Genomic DNA, 16,034 nt, shown 5'->3' on the forward strand with positions numbered 1-16,034 from the left:
GGCCCTGCTTTGCAGCGAGTGGTATGAAAGGCTTAAGGTTTTGTTTTTCTTACTGATACAGTAAAAGTGCAAAGTTTCCCAAAATGTGGGCTGCAAACCCGCCACCCAAAAGCCACTACAAACCTCGTTTCTGCAACTTCAGGATGGCAGCAATGCTTGCTGGGTGGCATGAGGTGTGAAGTGTGTTGAAGGCAGCAGGGTGGATTAGTAAAGGGATTTGGATGAGGTTGTAGGAACAGGACAAATGGGTATGAAGAGACACAGGGAATGTGGAGCAGATAAACCTAATGAGATATCTGCATTTAGGAAATGAATCTGTCTGCATACATGGATAGAAAATGTGTTGTTTAATCAACTTTGACAGAAGCTTCTAAAAATCATTCCTATCAAAAGTCTCTGTGTTCTGCTCTTTTTGAGCATGTGACTTGCCAAGGGTTTGCTGCTCTTGCTACTCCTCACCCCAGATCCTGAACCCTCTTCCTCAGTCTCTCATCACTGCTGCTAATGCCCAGCTCTCATTATCTGCAGCCTTTCCAGAGTACTGTCAAGCAGCCAGTCAAGGAAGAGGAGAAAGACAAGACAAAGCTGAAAGACCCTGCCCTGCTGTCCCTGGTTGACTGGGCCAAGAGTGGCGGCACTGGTGGCCTGGAAGCGTTTGGCTTTGGGACTGGTTTTCGAGGAGTTCTGGGACTCCCATCCTTCAAGGTGAGGGCCATGGATCCTCTTGGGTTGGCTGCGGCAGCAATCCAGCTTCAGGATCTGAAAACCTTGTTTTGTTCAGGAGGCTGTAAGTGGGATGGGGGTCATAAGAGACAAAATCTGGTTTGAGCACTTGCTTGAGTGATGGCTCTCTAAGCCCTTCTCATGTCGGGGATCCTCTTGTTCCAGGTGAAAAGGAAAGAGCCATCCGAAATCTCGGAGGACAGCGAAGTGAAGCAGCCACGCCCATCTACTCTTGCTGAAGAGGATGAGGAAGGTCAGTTCCTTCAGCCCTGGATAGTTATGGGTGATGGTTGAACTTTTTTCATAATTAAGGGAGTGTTTTCTATCCTTAAATTAACTCAATCTTACCCTCCCTCTCCCCTGTTCCACCTTGCAGATAAGGATTCCTCACAGGTACCAAAAAGCTCCAAGAGGGATGATGAACGGATCAAAGGGCCGGGGAAAAGGCGGAAACTTTTCTGCCTGGATAGTGAAGGAGAGGAAGCATCTGAGGATTCATCCTCTGAGAAGGTGAGAAGAAGGCACCCCTTATTTATTTGTTTAGGTTTTAATTTATACACCGCTTGATTGTAAACGAAACCTCGAAGCAGTTTGTATTTTGGCTGTTCCTACCACTATGAGAAACCTCTAGTACAGCCTTCTCAACCGTGGGTCTCCAGGTGTTGTTGGACTCCCATTATCCCTGGCCAATGATCCTGCTAGCTAGGGATGATGGGAGTTGTAGTCCAGCAATGTCTGGGGACCCGAGGTTGAGAAAAGCTGCTCTAGTCAGTTTCAGTTCCCCCCCAGCGATCGGCCAGGACGCAGCATAAAGCAGTTGAATAGGTCTTTGTGGTAGAATTCTTAAATAGCTAGGATCCTAGAGCTCCCCTCCCCCCCCCCCCACTCATAGCTGTCAAGTCTCCCTTTTTTTGCGGGAAACTCCCATATTCCAAGCCGTTTCCCGCTGCTATCCCGTATTGTTGATATCCCTTAAATTTCCCTTATTTCCGGGAAAGAGTCCGCGGACTCCTTGGGTCCCTGCATTTCTCAGCCCTGCCTGCCTGCCTACCTCACAGGACTGTTGTGGGGATTAAATGAGGACTAGGACACCAGGGAGCTCCTTGGAGAAAAAGGTGGAATATGAATACCTAATAACAAACAGACAGACAGACAGATATATAAAGAAGAAGATAAAATAGACGAAGGTTTCTCTGCAACAGGGGCTCAGATTAAGTATTGCTGCCCCTAACTGGAGGCAGAGCAGAGCCAACCTATCCAGAAGCCATCAGTGGTCCTCTCCTCCTGCATGAATTGGCCTAATCCTTTTCTAAAGTCATCCAAGTTGGTGGCCATCGCTGCTCCTTGTGGCAGGGAGTTCCAGAGGTTAACCGTGTGCTGCGTGAATAAAGTGCTTTCTTTTCTCTGCCCTGATTTCTCTTTCCTGGGTTAAATTAAGTTGTAGCCTGGAGGGGGGGGGATTGTCCCTGAGAACTGTAGACTGTCCCCGGGACAGGTGAGGGTGCTGATCCCTTATTTTCAAATCCAAAACTTGACAGCTATGCCCCCACTGTGCCTGGCCAGGTGCCTTGTTGGACCCAGACCAGGACTGCACTCCTCCTTTCCTACAGTCTTAAATGGCCATCCCCTGCGAAGCCCTTCAGTGTGCCATCTCTCCTCCGTGGCTGAGCGCAGAGCCTGATGAGCATTTTACTACTCACTTAGCTATGCTGTTATGTCCTTGGCATGGTTGGACAGCTTGACTGCCATTTGCTGCTGGGTTTCCAGGCCCTCCCTTTTCTTCGTCTTCTCCCCCATCCGACCTCTGCTCCCTTTTCTTCAAGCAGCCGAGGCAGCCCTGAAAGCGAAATCACTTTCCAGTTGCGCTTGTAGCCTCAAGACATTCCACAGGGCCTGAGTTCCTTTTTGAACTCATGCCCTCTTCAAGCCACTCTGACTCAGGAGTTCGAGGTGACATTTTGCCATGCGTACCCTTTCCTGCTGCTAATGGGCTTGTTAAAAGATTTCGCCCCCTACGAAACGTTTTATGCTGCTGTCTTCACAGGAGGAGGAGGAGGAGGAGCGGAGGGAGGAAGGTGAAGGTTCTAGGGAGCGCGGCACGAAGAAGGAGGAATCTGAAGGTATTGACAGTTGCCAGTCACCAGAAATGATGAATTGCCACCACTAACGTTGTCCTTAATAACAGGCTATTGACTTAGGTGGAGATGAAAGACAGTAGGGTCTTCTCTAATCCGTGTGCTACTTTTGGTATGAATCATACCCCTTCTGCGTGTGGCATCTCCCTTTACTCTGTTCTTGAAGCACTCGGGACACTTCTCTGCCGAAAAGCCAGCTGATCATCAGCACTTGGCAGAGCTACCGGGTTTTATATACTCAGTACTTACATTCCTTCTTCTGCGAAGCTAAATGCTGCAACCTGTGGGAAATATGCAAATCTGGCCATATTTTTATTTGCACCATTGAATAATAAAAAAAAGTTTTGCATAATTCTGCTTTTGCTATTCATAGGGAGGGGCAAGTAATTTTATGGATCATTGAAAACCCCACCCTCTGCAAGAAATGTTGTTCAACTGCCTCTCCAGCCTTTGACATTTCAGTAGGCACCCACCATGAGCACGTGCTTTCAAGTGTATCTTTGCAGCCATGGGGTGGTATTAAACTAAGTCCTACTCAGAGTAGACCTGTTGAACTAAATGGACCTGTTTCCCATATCTATTAACTTCAGTGTGACCACCTATGAGGACTAGAAATTGTTTTTTTTTAAAAAAAAAAAAAGTGGAAGCTGAAATATTTTCAGAAACTGTACTTCGGACCAAGACCACATTCTGCTCTCTGCCTGTGCTATGCGTGGGAGTGTGACATGCTCACAGCCATGTTGCTGGTCTTACCTGTCCCCTTTTATCCCTTGTGCAGATGAAGGTGAGAGCGATGGCTCCTCCAAGTATTCTCTCTATGACGAGTCTGATGAGGACAGCGACAGCACTTCTGATTCAGAGAGCAGCTCTTCGTCTTCCTCTTCCTTGTCCTCATCTTCATCTGATGAGGAGGAAGCTGAGAGCATGGAGGAAATGGACGAATCTACCATGGACAGCTGCCGCACCGAGCCACTGAGAGGCCTGGAAGAGAGAATGCGTCAAACCACAGATGCTGAGCTTGACAAGAAGAAAACAGAAGCAGGCCTGCTCCAAGGTGAGATGCTCTTCCCTGAGTTCTCCCCATGTAGAAGCCTTTCAGCTCTGCCTGGGAGATAGGGAAAGTGTTGAGAGCAGTTGGACAAATTGCAGAGCCTTGGGAGGCCAAGGTGTGAATTGCCATGTTTGCACTCATTATCTTACCAAAGGGCTGGTGGGCCACATATATGTTGTCCCAACGTTGTCCCAGTTCCATGGCTTTCAGTTCCTCCTGTATCTTGATGCCAGCCAGCTCTACTGCTCCAACCCAGAACATCTGCCTCCGTCCAGTCGTGCATCTCCTATGGGAGATGTCTGCTTGGATGTTTCATTATCGTTTCAAGCTCAGTATGTCAAAGACTGGCTCACCTCGTATTTCCCCAAATCCCTTCTCTCGTTATCTGTTGATCAGAAGCAAGCCTTGGTTTTCCCTTTGGTCCTCCTTAATCAATTGCCAAATCATGTCACTTTCCCCTTTACAATATTACAGAAATTTGGCCCTTCCTCTCTCCTCAGCCAAAACTCTAGTCCACCTCCTGCTTATCTTTCAACATGACTGCTACAATTTTCTGTCTGGTTTTCCATCAACTCACTGTGGTTTTCTCGCATCTATCTCACTTGCCAACATTCACCTCTCCCACTGCTTTCACCCTATATAAATTATAGCACTGATTGCTTGTTGGCTTTGTTTCCTGCACAGTCTCCTTCTTCTCACCTTAAAAATTGGTGACCCCACACTCACCAGTGCACAATTTATCTCCCTCATGCAGGCCATGTGGCAGAAGGGAAGCCTGCTCCTCTGAAGGATGGAATCCTGGCCCCGCATCTAGAGGAGAAGGATGTTGGGATGGCGCCAGAAGAGCGACCCAGGCCAGAAGAGCGACCTTCCTCACCTATCCCACTACTGCCACCACCCAAGAAGCGCCGGAAAACAGTCTCCTTCTCATCTCCTGGTGAGGATGACGAGATCAAGGCGGCATTTGAGAAGCCACTGGAACCGGCTCCTTCAACGCTTCTGCCTCCGCCACCTCCTCTTCCACCACCTCCGCCGCCTGTCCCCACAGAGGTAGCACAGGCCCCCTTAGTGCCTGTAGAACCCATGTTACCATCCCAAGTGCCCTTAACCTCAGAAGCCCCAGCTCCAGTTGCCTCTCCTCTGCCTCCTGCAGCGCCCCCTCCCAAGGCAGCAGCCCCTGCCAGCCGCAAGAGGGAGCCCCCCAAAGCCAACCAAAGAACAATCAGCAACCTGCCGGCTGACCACGCTTCCCTGGTGAAGTGTTGGACGGACGAGCTGCTTCCGGCCGGCCGGTCCCGGAGCCGCTCCCGCTCCCGGAGCTCAGAGCCCCCACGGGCGCCGCAGCCCCCTGGAGAGGACAGGCTGCACCTGCGCGAGCGGATGGGCGCTTCCTCGCTGCTGGAGCTGGCGAATCAACCCAACCTGGCCGTGCTGGCGGACGTGGCGCTGAAGATGCCCGGCGCAGGCAGTGAAGACTCTGAGGAGACGGAGACCTCCGACGAGGCCGAGGAGCCCAAGGCCATGCCGCCGGTGCCTGCGCTGCCCCCGGAAGTCAGCAGCATTCTGATGGAGCATAACTACGCCATGGCTGTCCGCACAGCACCTGCCTCCCGCAAAGCTGACGAGGCGGTGTTGTCTGGCGCCGCCGACCTGCCACGCGTGGATTTGTACAGCGAGCATATTGGCGAGGTCCTGGAGGCGCCTGAGGAGGTTGTGGCTGATGCCAGCGAGGTCAAAGCTGAGCCTGACGTGGGTGACCTGGTATCGCTGCCCCCTCCTCCGCCAGCTGAGAAGCCCAAGGCAGCCGTTCCGCAGCAGCAGCAGCAGCAACCACCACCACCACCACCACCCCAGACCAAGAAGCAGCCCCAGTGGCTCAAGGAAGAGGCCCTAAAGGACCTAGGGACCTTGCACTTTGGGCCTGAGGACCTGTTCCCTTCAGAGAGTGAAGAGGAGGAGGAAGAGGAGGAGGAGAGTGCCGACAGCAGCGACGAAGGGGAGATCCGCAGGCGCTCCCTGCGCTCCCACTCACACAAACATGCCCCTGCTCAGCCGCCTCCGCTGCCCCTGGCCTTTGAGACACGCAGTGAGTTTGAGCAGATGACAATCTTGTATGACATCTGGAACTCAGGGCTAGACCTGGAGGACATGAAGTACCTGCGGCTGACGTACGAGCGCCTGCTGCACGAGGACAACAGCACGGACTGGCTGAACGATACCCACTGGGTCCACCACACCAATATCCTTCCTGGAGCAAATGGCAGGCGATTCTGGAGGGTTGGGGGCTGGGTACCTTTGCTGCGAATGCATCTTGCGGTTATACCATTTTGACTAGCATGGCTTCCTCCTCTGATATCTGGGAATTGTAGTTTGGTGAGGCCTGCTGCTACCGAGAATTCTGTTTTAAGATCTGTAGCTTGCCCTCCCCTATAGTGCTGCAATTCCCTGGGAAGAGGAAATGACTGCTCCACCAGTTTATAGTGTTGAGTATACCTTGGGGCTTTCTATCGTCACGGTTGGGGTTTGTTTGTAGAATATGAAGAGTTCATGAAATATTAAGGATAGCATGTCGATAGGCTTTGTTAGCTCTGCAGTTGTTGGGTTTTTAAAAAAATATCCAGATCCAGCAACGGCGAAAGCCAGACTTGTGTGTTAACCATTGTCCCCATTACTGGCCTTAACATTGTACAAATGAATAGGTATTCTGCCAAGTACAGGTGCCCCTTGTTTAACAAGGCCAGCGGAGGCATTGGGGGAAACAGGGTTAGGTTGCAGCTGCTGAAATTCCAAGCATTTAGCAGTTGTCTTGCAAACATTTCCCAGTTCTGCAGTAGTTGGCAGGTTGTGCCATCATCACCATTATAGTGTTCCATGCTACAGATTCAGAAAGGTGAGTGGTGAAAGTGATGGTCAGTTTTTTGGTGGTTGTTTTTTTTAAAAAAGCAAAACCTGCAATCTTTAGTAATGCAAAGCCACAAAAGAGGGAACAATAGAAACAACAACAGACAATCACGGTATCTGTACCTCAGAAAAAATACAAAACCGTGTATATAACTGGAAGAATAGCATAAATATGAAACTAAACTGACAATATCATAATGCAAAAGGCATTTATAAATATTTCATCAGAGGCAAACCTATATATGCTTTAAATCATCAAAGTGCTAGTACAAAGTGCAATTACAAAGTGCAAAAATACAAAGTGCCATATAATGTTCAATATAATGATGAAGATGGTTTAGCAAATGTCTATCAGACGCGTAGGTCCATCCTCACAATGTTGGGGAACACACCCACATGTTGGAGGGATTCTCAATAACCTTCCCCAACATTGTGAGGATGCACTTTGTAATTGCACTTTGTGCTAGCACTTTGATGATTTAAAGCATATATAGGTTTGCCTCTGATGAAATATTTATAAATGCCCTTTGCATTATGATATTGTCAGTTTAGTTTCATATTTATGCTATTGTTCCAGTTATATACACAAAAGAGGGAACGGCATGAGTGTCTGTTTTACACTATGGTTACTTTTGTGGGTTTGGGGGCAGTTGTTATAACAAGAAATTGGGAAGCAATAATAATAATAATAATGATAAATTTTTATTTCTACCCCGCCCTTCCCGATCCAAAAACCGGGCTCAGGGTGGCTAACAACAAATGTAAGACAATGAAAGACAATTTAGTTGGTTGCATCCAAAGAAGTCATTGTGTGAGGGGAAGGATTTCCACTTGTGCAATGGAATTTCCCTTCCCTCTCCTCCCCTTCCATCCCCCAAATATGCTGGGGGTGGGTTTCCCTGTACCTTCAGGAGCAGATGGAGAGGGAGAGAAGGGAAGGTCTATTGCATGAATGGAAGTCATTACACTCACCCAGTAATTTCTTGAATTCAACCCCATGCCTCTTCCTCGCCCCCCCCCCATATAATTTCTTCCAGGAGGCATGAGCTTTAATTCTGCTAATGGAAGAGATGCATGTATGACAACCTTTTGCACCAAGGCTTCTGAAGAGGGAAAGTTGCTTGCTTGGCCCAAACACAAGAGGCAGAAAGAGGCCTGTGTCCCATTTCCTTGCTCCATGCTTTTCCTTTTCTCCTTAACTCTCCCCGCCTCCACTCACAAACATTGCGAACCCCAAGCGGAAGCGGAAGTCGTCAGACCTGCGGGAGCACCAGACAGGCTGTGCCCGCAGTGAGGGCTATTACCATATCAGCAAGAAAGAGAAGGACAAGTACCTCGACGTCTGCCCGGCCACCGTGCAGCAGCTTGATGCTGCTGATGTACAGGTTAGACCCCTCTTAATGCTCCCTGTGCAGTTTCGGGGTGACCCTAGAGTGACTAGGAAGGGCTGTTATTGAATGAGGGCAGGGATGAAGAATGTGGGCAGACATACATTTTAGAAAGTGGGGGACTGGGCTTACTCCATATCAAGAACAAATCAAACTCGACCGGAGGTGTGGGGGCCCTTGGTCCTCCATATATTGCTTGAACCTCAACACCCATCCTCATTGGTATGCTTGCTGAGGCCCATGGGAGTTGAAGTTCAGCAAGACCTGGACAGCCAAAGGTTTCCCACACCTGCTCTACAGCAAGGTGACCCTAATCACCTTGAGGTGAGAGGAGCCAAATTCTGTCATCTGTACGTGCTATGCAAGTTAAGCTCCCCCCCCATGCTTCTTCCTAATGAGTTTCTACCACCTTGGCGCAATGATTCTTATTGTAGAGTTGGCAGAGATCTGGAACAAGACCCCAAAGCCCCATTTCCCTGCAGTTGTTGTTCTTCAGCACCTCCTCCAGCTTCGTAAATGACACTCCCGTTACCTGCAAGTTATTTAAGCATATATTTGCAGCTGTAAGGGCTAAAACGGGGGTCAGCAAACCCACTGGTCCTCAGACCTTGTGGGGGGGCCGGACTATATATATATACAGTGGTACCCCGCAAGATGAATGCCTCGCACAACGAAAAACTCGCAAAACGAAAGGGTTTTGTGAGTTTTTAGTTGACTCATGAGACGAATTCGTCTATGGCTGTTTTTCGCAAGACGAATTCGTCTGGCGAGGTACCACTGTAAGCCGGCACCGGACCGCGCCGCGCCGCGTTTTAAAGCTGCAGCAAGCGAACAGCAGCGCTGCTGTTTGCTCGCTGCAGCCTTAAAACGCGGCGCGGCTCCGGTGCCGCTCGGGAGGGGCCCCCAGACTTTTTTCCCCATAGGAATACGTTCCTATGGGGAACGGTGCCTCGCAAGACGAAATTTCCGCAAGACGAAAAGTCTTGCAGAACGAATTAATTTCGTCTTGCGAGGCACCACTGTATATTTTTGGGGGGGGGATGAATGAATTCCTATGCCCCACAAATAACTTGGGGGGGGATGAATGAATTCCTATGCCCCACAAATAACCCAGAGATGCATTTTAAATAAGAGCACATTCTACTCATGTAAAAACACGCTGATTCCCGGACCGTCCGCAGGCCAGATTTAGAAGGCAATTGGGCCACATGCAGCCCCTGGGTCTTAGTTTGCCTACCCATGGGCTAAAACAAATGATTTTCAGGAAGCAGAAAAACGACACAAAACACCACACTTCTGCAGAATTGCATGGCATACACACATACCCTGTAAATAACACTGATGGTGCTCTCATCTTTATGCCTAATTTTGTGCAGTACTTCAAGAGGCTTTTGATTGTGGCAAAAAATGCCTTCTTTAGTTCCACATAAGCATCAGTCTGTAATAAGCATGTACCTTATATATCGGCAGTTTTGTATGCAGGTCCAAACTGACTTGGGAGCAACCAAAGTTTGCAGGCAGGGTCAGCCTAAGGGCCCCCGCCCCCCCAGCCAGTCCTCTTCTCTCACTGGGTCTGATAAAAGTGGGAGTGGAAAAGGAAGAGATTTGTTGCCTGTGCAGTTTGAAGGGTCCCACAGTAATCGGGAGAAGCAGGGGCTGACTAAGAATCTAAAGGAGTTGCTTGTGCATGTATAACAACATGGGGTGCTGCTTTCTATTGAGTCAGACCATTGATCTATCTAGCTCCCATGAGCACTTTTGAATACTGACAACATAAAATGCAAAATGGCGGGGGAGTCTTCTCATTTTGAAAGTACGTTGTTTGATAGTTGTGGGAAGTTACAGTAAATGTGCAGCTGGGTAAATGTGCAGCTGGGATAGTGAGCCGCTTTTAAAGGGTGTTCCTTTCCAAATGTGTGACTGCAACAAACCTCAGTAGTGCGTTCCCCTCCCATTGTGAGTGGAGGGATTTTGTTTTCATTCATTTCTCAACCAGTTCTCCCCTCCTCCTTCAGGGCACCAACCGCATCCTGTCTGAACGGCGATCTGAGCAAAGGCGCCTGCTCAGTGCCATTGGCTCCTCCGCCATATTGGACAGCGACCTTCTGAAACTAAACCAGCTGAAGGTACCCAATTTGTCTTGTTAAGCAGGTTGAAAGAGTGGAGCAAGCAGGAGATGCGCCCTTGGCTGGGGGGAGTAGGAGTGTGATCCTAGTATATCCTTTGGAAGGCAGAGGGCAATGGACTTGGCCTGGCTTCCCAGAATTGGGCATGGAGGGCTTCTCAGTAGGGGGTGACTTTCCTCACAGAGCCAATCCTGATCCCCGTGGTGCATTAAAGCACATTGCACTATAGGAAGCAAGGGAGCTTTTGGACAAAGATTTTGTCTGTGGTTCACCAAAAGCAATTGCTTTGGCTTGAAAGGTATCTGTAAGCTCAGATTTAATTGTTTGAGGGACTCCAGATAATGCACTTGGCACAGGATCTTATCTGCTGTAGCTGAGCCTTTGCAGAATTTGGCTCTCTGCTATTGGAAATCACATTGTGGGGGCTGTGAGTGTGTTAGGAGTGTGAGTGAAAATGACAGGGGCTAATGGGAGCATAGAAACCATTTATCTTGAGCCATGGCAACCTATCCACTTATAGTGTGCTTTTAGGTGACTCTTTGTCGTTGGTGAAGCATGTGTGCATTCAGCAAAAATCAGGCAACCTTTTTCTAGAAACCTGAGGACTAAATAATTTTGGAGGGTTTTTTTTTTACAAAGAAATGTCTGGAATCCAGATGGTATGCTGTGAGTTTTGCACAAACATGCACACTTAGCCTAGCCCTCGGCTCCCATCTGTCCCAGACCGCACGTAAGTATTCCACTGCTTCTCCCATACCCATCATTCCTCTCCTCACCGTCCTCCTCTTCCCTATAGTTCCGCAAGAAGAAGCTACGCTTTGGTCGGAGTCGAATTCATGAATGGGGCCTCTTTGCCATGGAGCCAATTGCTGCTGATGAGATGGTCATGAGTATGTGGGTCAAAACATCCGGCAGGTGAGCAGTAGTGGAGGAGACTAGGTCTAGGAAGGAATTCTTGTTTCTGCTGCCTTGATGTCTTGTGTGAGCCTGTCTTTATAACACAAGAGCACCAGCCTTGGTCCACAGCCTTGGTCATATAATTTTATCTTGTGTTTAAAACAATCGTTTTGTAAAGGTAAAACTTCATAATGTGGCTGGATCGCTCCTATCCCCCACAGAAGCATTCTGGCTTTGTATGGCTGGTATTTAAAGGAGGTGGTGCCATAGTTAACAGGGTCGCTGCAGATATCTCTCTACATGTTTTTTGTACCTCTGATTGTGTTGCATTAGGAAAGCTTTGTCTAGGATTTTACCACTGCTTTGGTTTTTGAAAGATGACGCCTTCCCTAAACCTGTTCTTGTCCCCGTATTTCCTTGTATTATCTGTTTTTAAAACAACAACAACAACAACAACAACAATGGCTTGTGGGAAGGGGACTGTGACCAGTGGGCTAGTGCAATAGGGAAGTAGTGGGGGAAATTACCAAAAGAAATAAGCTTGGTCTCCGTGAGGTTCTTTACTGAACTGGATTTCCTCATTGGAGGCGATGAAATGTATGCATGCATATGCAACCAATTGACACCAGAGGGTGCTCTGGAGACTGCAACAGAGCAGGGCTGCCTTTTCATTGCTGCCTTGGGAGGACCTGTTTGTTTCCTGAGTGACAGTTCAAATTGTTCCAACCTTTTTTGCAGCGACACCCAAGGAATTTCCTTGCCAAATAATAGCCACGCTTCTGAGAAGCACTGCACCGACAGCTGTCAATTTGCACTTTGGCACTGGGAAAGTTCCTTAACTGTTTTCAGAGGGCTGCAGCAAAAAGGAGTCTTGATGGCACCGTTAAGACTTAACTTTATTATGGCACAAGATTTTATGGACAAGTGCTCACCTCATGCACCTGGTGAAGTGGGCACTAGCCCGCAAAAGTGCATTGCACCATTTTTTATTAATCTTAGTTTAAGGTGCCTCAAGACTCTGCAGTTCTTTCTCTGTATACAGCACCAGATGCTGGCACATTCCACCTCCTAGATCTCTCTCTATGGGCCAACTTTGACAGGCAGGACAACCTCGCCATCACCTGCCATCATGATGCTTTGTGCAGCGTTTCCCCAGTGCCCATCAGCCACCTGCTTCTTGGGTGCTTAGGAACCTCAATGCTTCAGCTCTCCTTTCTGCAGAGATCAGCTGCGTGATTTAAGTTCCCATCAGGTGTTGTCACATGTGATGTCAGGCATGGGGCAGGTGGTGATGGTTTGGGGAAAACCAAACCTCACAGGCCAATTCCACCCCAAGGACCAGGGATTCCCCATCCTTGTCCTAGATGGGCAATCCCATCCCTTCCATCGACAGAGCAGCCTTGCTTCTTGAGTGTCCTGACTCACTCCTTCTCCTTCTCAGGTGGTGGCTGACATGCGCGAGAAGCGGTATGCACAAGAGGGCATTGGGAGCAGCTACCTTTTCCGTGTGGACCACGACACAATAATTGACGCCACCAAATGTGGCAACCTAGCCCGCTTCATCAACCACTGCTGCACGGTGAGCTACGCGGACATTGTAAAGGAAGTTCTCATTAAATGCATTTATTCATGCAATGTTTTTAATGAACCTACCACTTTACAGAGTTACAGGAGCAGGGACAAACTCCAGTTTAATTTATCTGTATTAATCTCATTTTGAGGTAGACTAAGCTGCCCCTAATGTGCCTGTTTCCATGAAAAAGGTCAATAAATCCTGACTGGGGCACCGGGAGCAACTGTGAATTATAGAAAGAAGCCCCGGGCTGCTGGTTCAGAGAGTGGGGAAGAGGCTTCCTGGGCCTCACATGGTACACCCTTGTTACTGGCACTTCTTTAGCTTCACATGCAGTGGTTCTGGTATGCTGTTGCATTCCACACACCTTGGGAATGGAACCTTTTTGTGTGTGGGGGGGGGTGTGCTCCTGGCTTCCAAACGAGTAACATAGTGAGCTAGTGAGGTGCTGCTGCTGCCATTGGCATAGAGCTGATGTATTAACATCCTGTCCGGTTCACTTTTGTCCATCTTTCCCTCTCTTAGCCCAACTGCTATGCCAAAGTCATCACCATAGAATCCCAGAAGAAGATTGTCATCTATTCCAAGCAGCCCATCAGCATCAACGAGGAGATCACTTACGACTACAAGTTCCCGATTGAGGAGAACAAGATTCCTTGCCTGTGTGGCACAGAGAACTGCCGGGGCACCCTGAACTGAGACATAACCCTGGCGTTCGTATTTATTTTGTTTCCCCAGCCCTAACTTCGCCTCTTACCCGTAGTTCAGCTCTTCTCCCCACAGAGTTGTGGGGAAACTCTCAGTCGCCTTAAGACCCATCCATACACCTTTTAAAGTTCCCAGCCAATGAGAAAGCACTTCCCTTGCCTCAGGTTCGAATCAACAAGAAGTTCCTTTTTCTTCCCCCAGCCAGGCTGGTGATAGTTTATTTTCAGGTGTTGCTGTCATTTTTGCTCCAGCCTCCCAACACATTCCTGGGGAAACCAGTTAACAAAACTCCTGTAGATTCTGACCCTTTGCAGAGGTCAAATATCCTTCCCTTTCCAGCTTCAGACGGCTTGGATATTAGTGTGGTTAATTCTGCAAGGCCCACCAGCTCTGTTGCTAAACTCAAGAGAAAGGCTTACAATGTTGAGGAAATCAGCAGGGTGGCTGTGGGGGTGGAATTTCCCTTCTAGGTACCATCTATTTCAGGTTAAGCATCTCCAGCACCCAGCTGTCGATTAGCAGGTTGGGATCAGTGCCTCCTATGAAACCTTTTGAGGCAGTGCAGTGCTTGATGCCCCTGAGGGCACATCTGCTAGAGCTAAGAGCTGCCCAGGCCCTTGAAAATTAAGATTGTGGAGCATTTGTCCTCACATTTCCAAAGGGTTGTGGGGGGGGGGATTCCTGTTGTTGTTTTTTTGACAGAGAGGCCTGCAACAACCCCTGCCCCAGGGACTTTGTTCTGGGGTTAAAGGTTGCTCCTGAAATCTTTCTGCTAATGGCCAGGGGGGACGGGGGGGGGAGCATGTCATTGTCCAGCTGCATCATTTGGCTAGATTTTTCACCATGGGCAAAAACTTGAACCTTCCTGCTTCGGTCTCTTATCTCCTCATAGAATTATCATCTCGTTGATTCTTCCTCCTTCCAAGCACTTGAGGCCAGAGAAATAGAGGTCCTGAAAACCAGTTAAGATTGTGTCATTCATATTGCAACCTCCCTTTTCTGACTTTTAAAATTCTGTAACGTGTAGTAAAACGGGGGGGACAGGGACAAGCCGTAATAATGAAGGGGAGTTGAGTTTCTTTCCTTGTTACAGTTATGGCTTCAACTGATGCTGACTTACAGCGTAAGCTAAGACTTTCCTACATCCCAGCTCACCCCTAATAATTTTTCTTTAGGAGAAGAAAGTTGTGTATATATCTATTCCAGATGGATTGGCTGTTTCTTGTAGAAACACATGCGTTTATTAGTATGTAAATATTTTATTTTGTTTTCCTCTTCATACTAAAACGAAAACTGTAAATAATGTTGCAATGTATTTCCTTCTCCTGTTTTTTTAATCCTTGCTTGCCCTGTGCCACCCATTTCCTTTGATGCCAAGTAGGACTTCTCTCCCCCCCTTTTCCCTCTTGGGATTTTTTTTTGGGGGGGGAGCATATAACTTTCTGGCGGGGGGGTCAAAGTTTATTTCTTTTAAATGGGAGTCAGTTTTGAAAGTGAAAGATTTTAAAAGTAGGCTTATGGAAATATTTTAGCAGGTTTGTTTGTTTTTTTATTTTAAAGTTCTGTCTTCATTCTGCTTGCCCCAGTGTTTGGATTTTGAATAGTGCTGAGCTAGGTGTTTGGGAACATATCTTCTCCCTGGCTAGCATGTGTTTCCTGCAGTGGACTGTCCAGAGCTATGAGGAATTGGCTGCTTTAAAATTTTCCCCATCCAGAATGCCCTTTACATTCTAGAGAAGCCACAGGTGACACCTGAAAACGTTTCCATCTATATTTTAATAGTGGAGAGGGGCAAGGGGGTTGCTTTCAAGGGAGGATCAGCATGCAGGCTGGTAGCTCTCTTCTTTCTGCTGCCCTCTGCTGTGTCCCGAATCTTCCCCATCCCAAGACAGCTATTCAGAGAATCCATTTACTTCTCAGTTTCCACCCAATTGGCATATATGATGTGGGATAAATGGTTGAACTAGTCCAGCAGAATAAAATGCAGCCCTTCTGAGATGTATCTTATTGACCTCACAAGCCCGTAAATGCTTGGGGCGAGTTTTAGACGTGCCCATCTTGATACGGTGTTTCTTAGGGCCGAAGAACAGCATATTATGTCAGCAACCATGGTTTGCCAGTCCACCCTTGCTGAATATAGTTAATGTTGGAAGTGGGGACATTTTCAGCAGGCGAGGCATCAGTGGGAGGGCCTGCTTAATGTTTCGCTACTGCTTCTCCCCCGCAATCCTTCCTTCCATCTGTTTCGCCCCCAATCCCCATCTCGCACCCCATCTGTGGGTCCAAGAGTGGAAAGAGAGGCAGGAGTGTAGAGAGAAGCAAGGAAGACTTAAGAACCTTCCACCCACCACATCTCCTGTGAAAAGGCCCCTTCCATACATTTTTATTATTGTTGTTTAGCAAACACACTTCAGAACCCTCGGTGGCTGATATAGTCTGTAGTTCCACCTCATTTCTTCCAGTATTTGAAGGCTAATTATGTTCCAGTAAGAGGCACCTTTCTCACTTTGCTCTGCATTTAGTAAAATCTTT

The 16,034-nt window shown here is 48.2% G+C and overlaps 1 protein-coding gene across 1 annotated transcript in view; it reads left to right on the top strand.

The window, feature by feature from the left end:
• The window catches only part of SETD1A (SET domain containing 1A, histone lysine methyltransferase), a 29,252-nt gene extending 15,078 nt beyond the window's left edge, over positions 1–14,174 (top strand). Inside the window, 12 exon segments of the mRNA XM_033168920.1 lie at positions 529–705; positions 889–976; positions 1,100–1,233; positions 2,768–2,843; positions 3,637–3,912; positions 4,664–6,148; positions 8,026–8,195; positions 10,214–10,324; positions 11,121–11,208; positions 11,211–11,239; positions 12,663–12,800; positions 13,320–14,174. Coding sequence (XP_033024811.1) covers positions 529–705; positions 889–976; positions 1,100–1,233; positions 2,768–2,843; positions 3,637–3,912; positions 4,664–6,148; positions 8,026–8,195; positions 10,214–10,324; positions 11,121–11,208; positions 11,211–11,239; positions 12,663–12,800; positions 13,320–13,493 — 2,946 coding nt within the window. The 3' untranslated portion in view covers positions 13,494–14,174.
• The last annotated feature ends 1,860 nt before the right edge of the window (positions 14,175–16,034 follow it).

Source organism: Lacerta agilis, chromosome 14 (genome assembly GCF_009819535.1).
Source record: "Lacerta agilis isolate rLacAgi1 chromosome 14, rLacAgi1.pri, whole genome shotgun sequence".
NCBI classification, from domain to species: Eukaryota; Metazoa; Chordata; class Lepidosauria; order Squamata; family Lacertidae; genus Lacerta; species Lacerta agilis.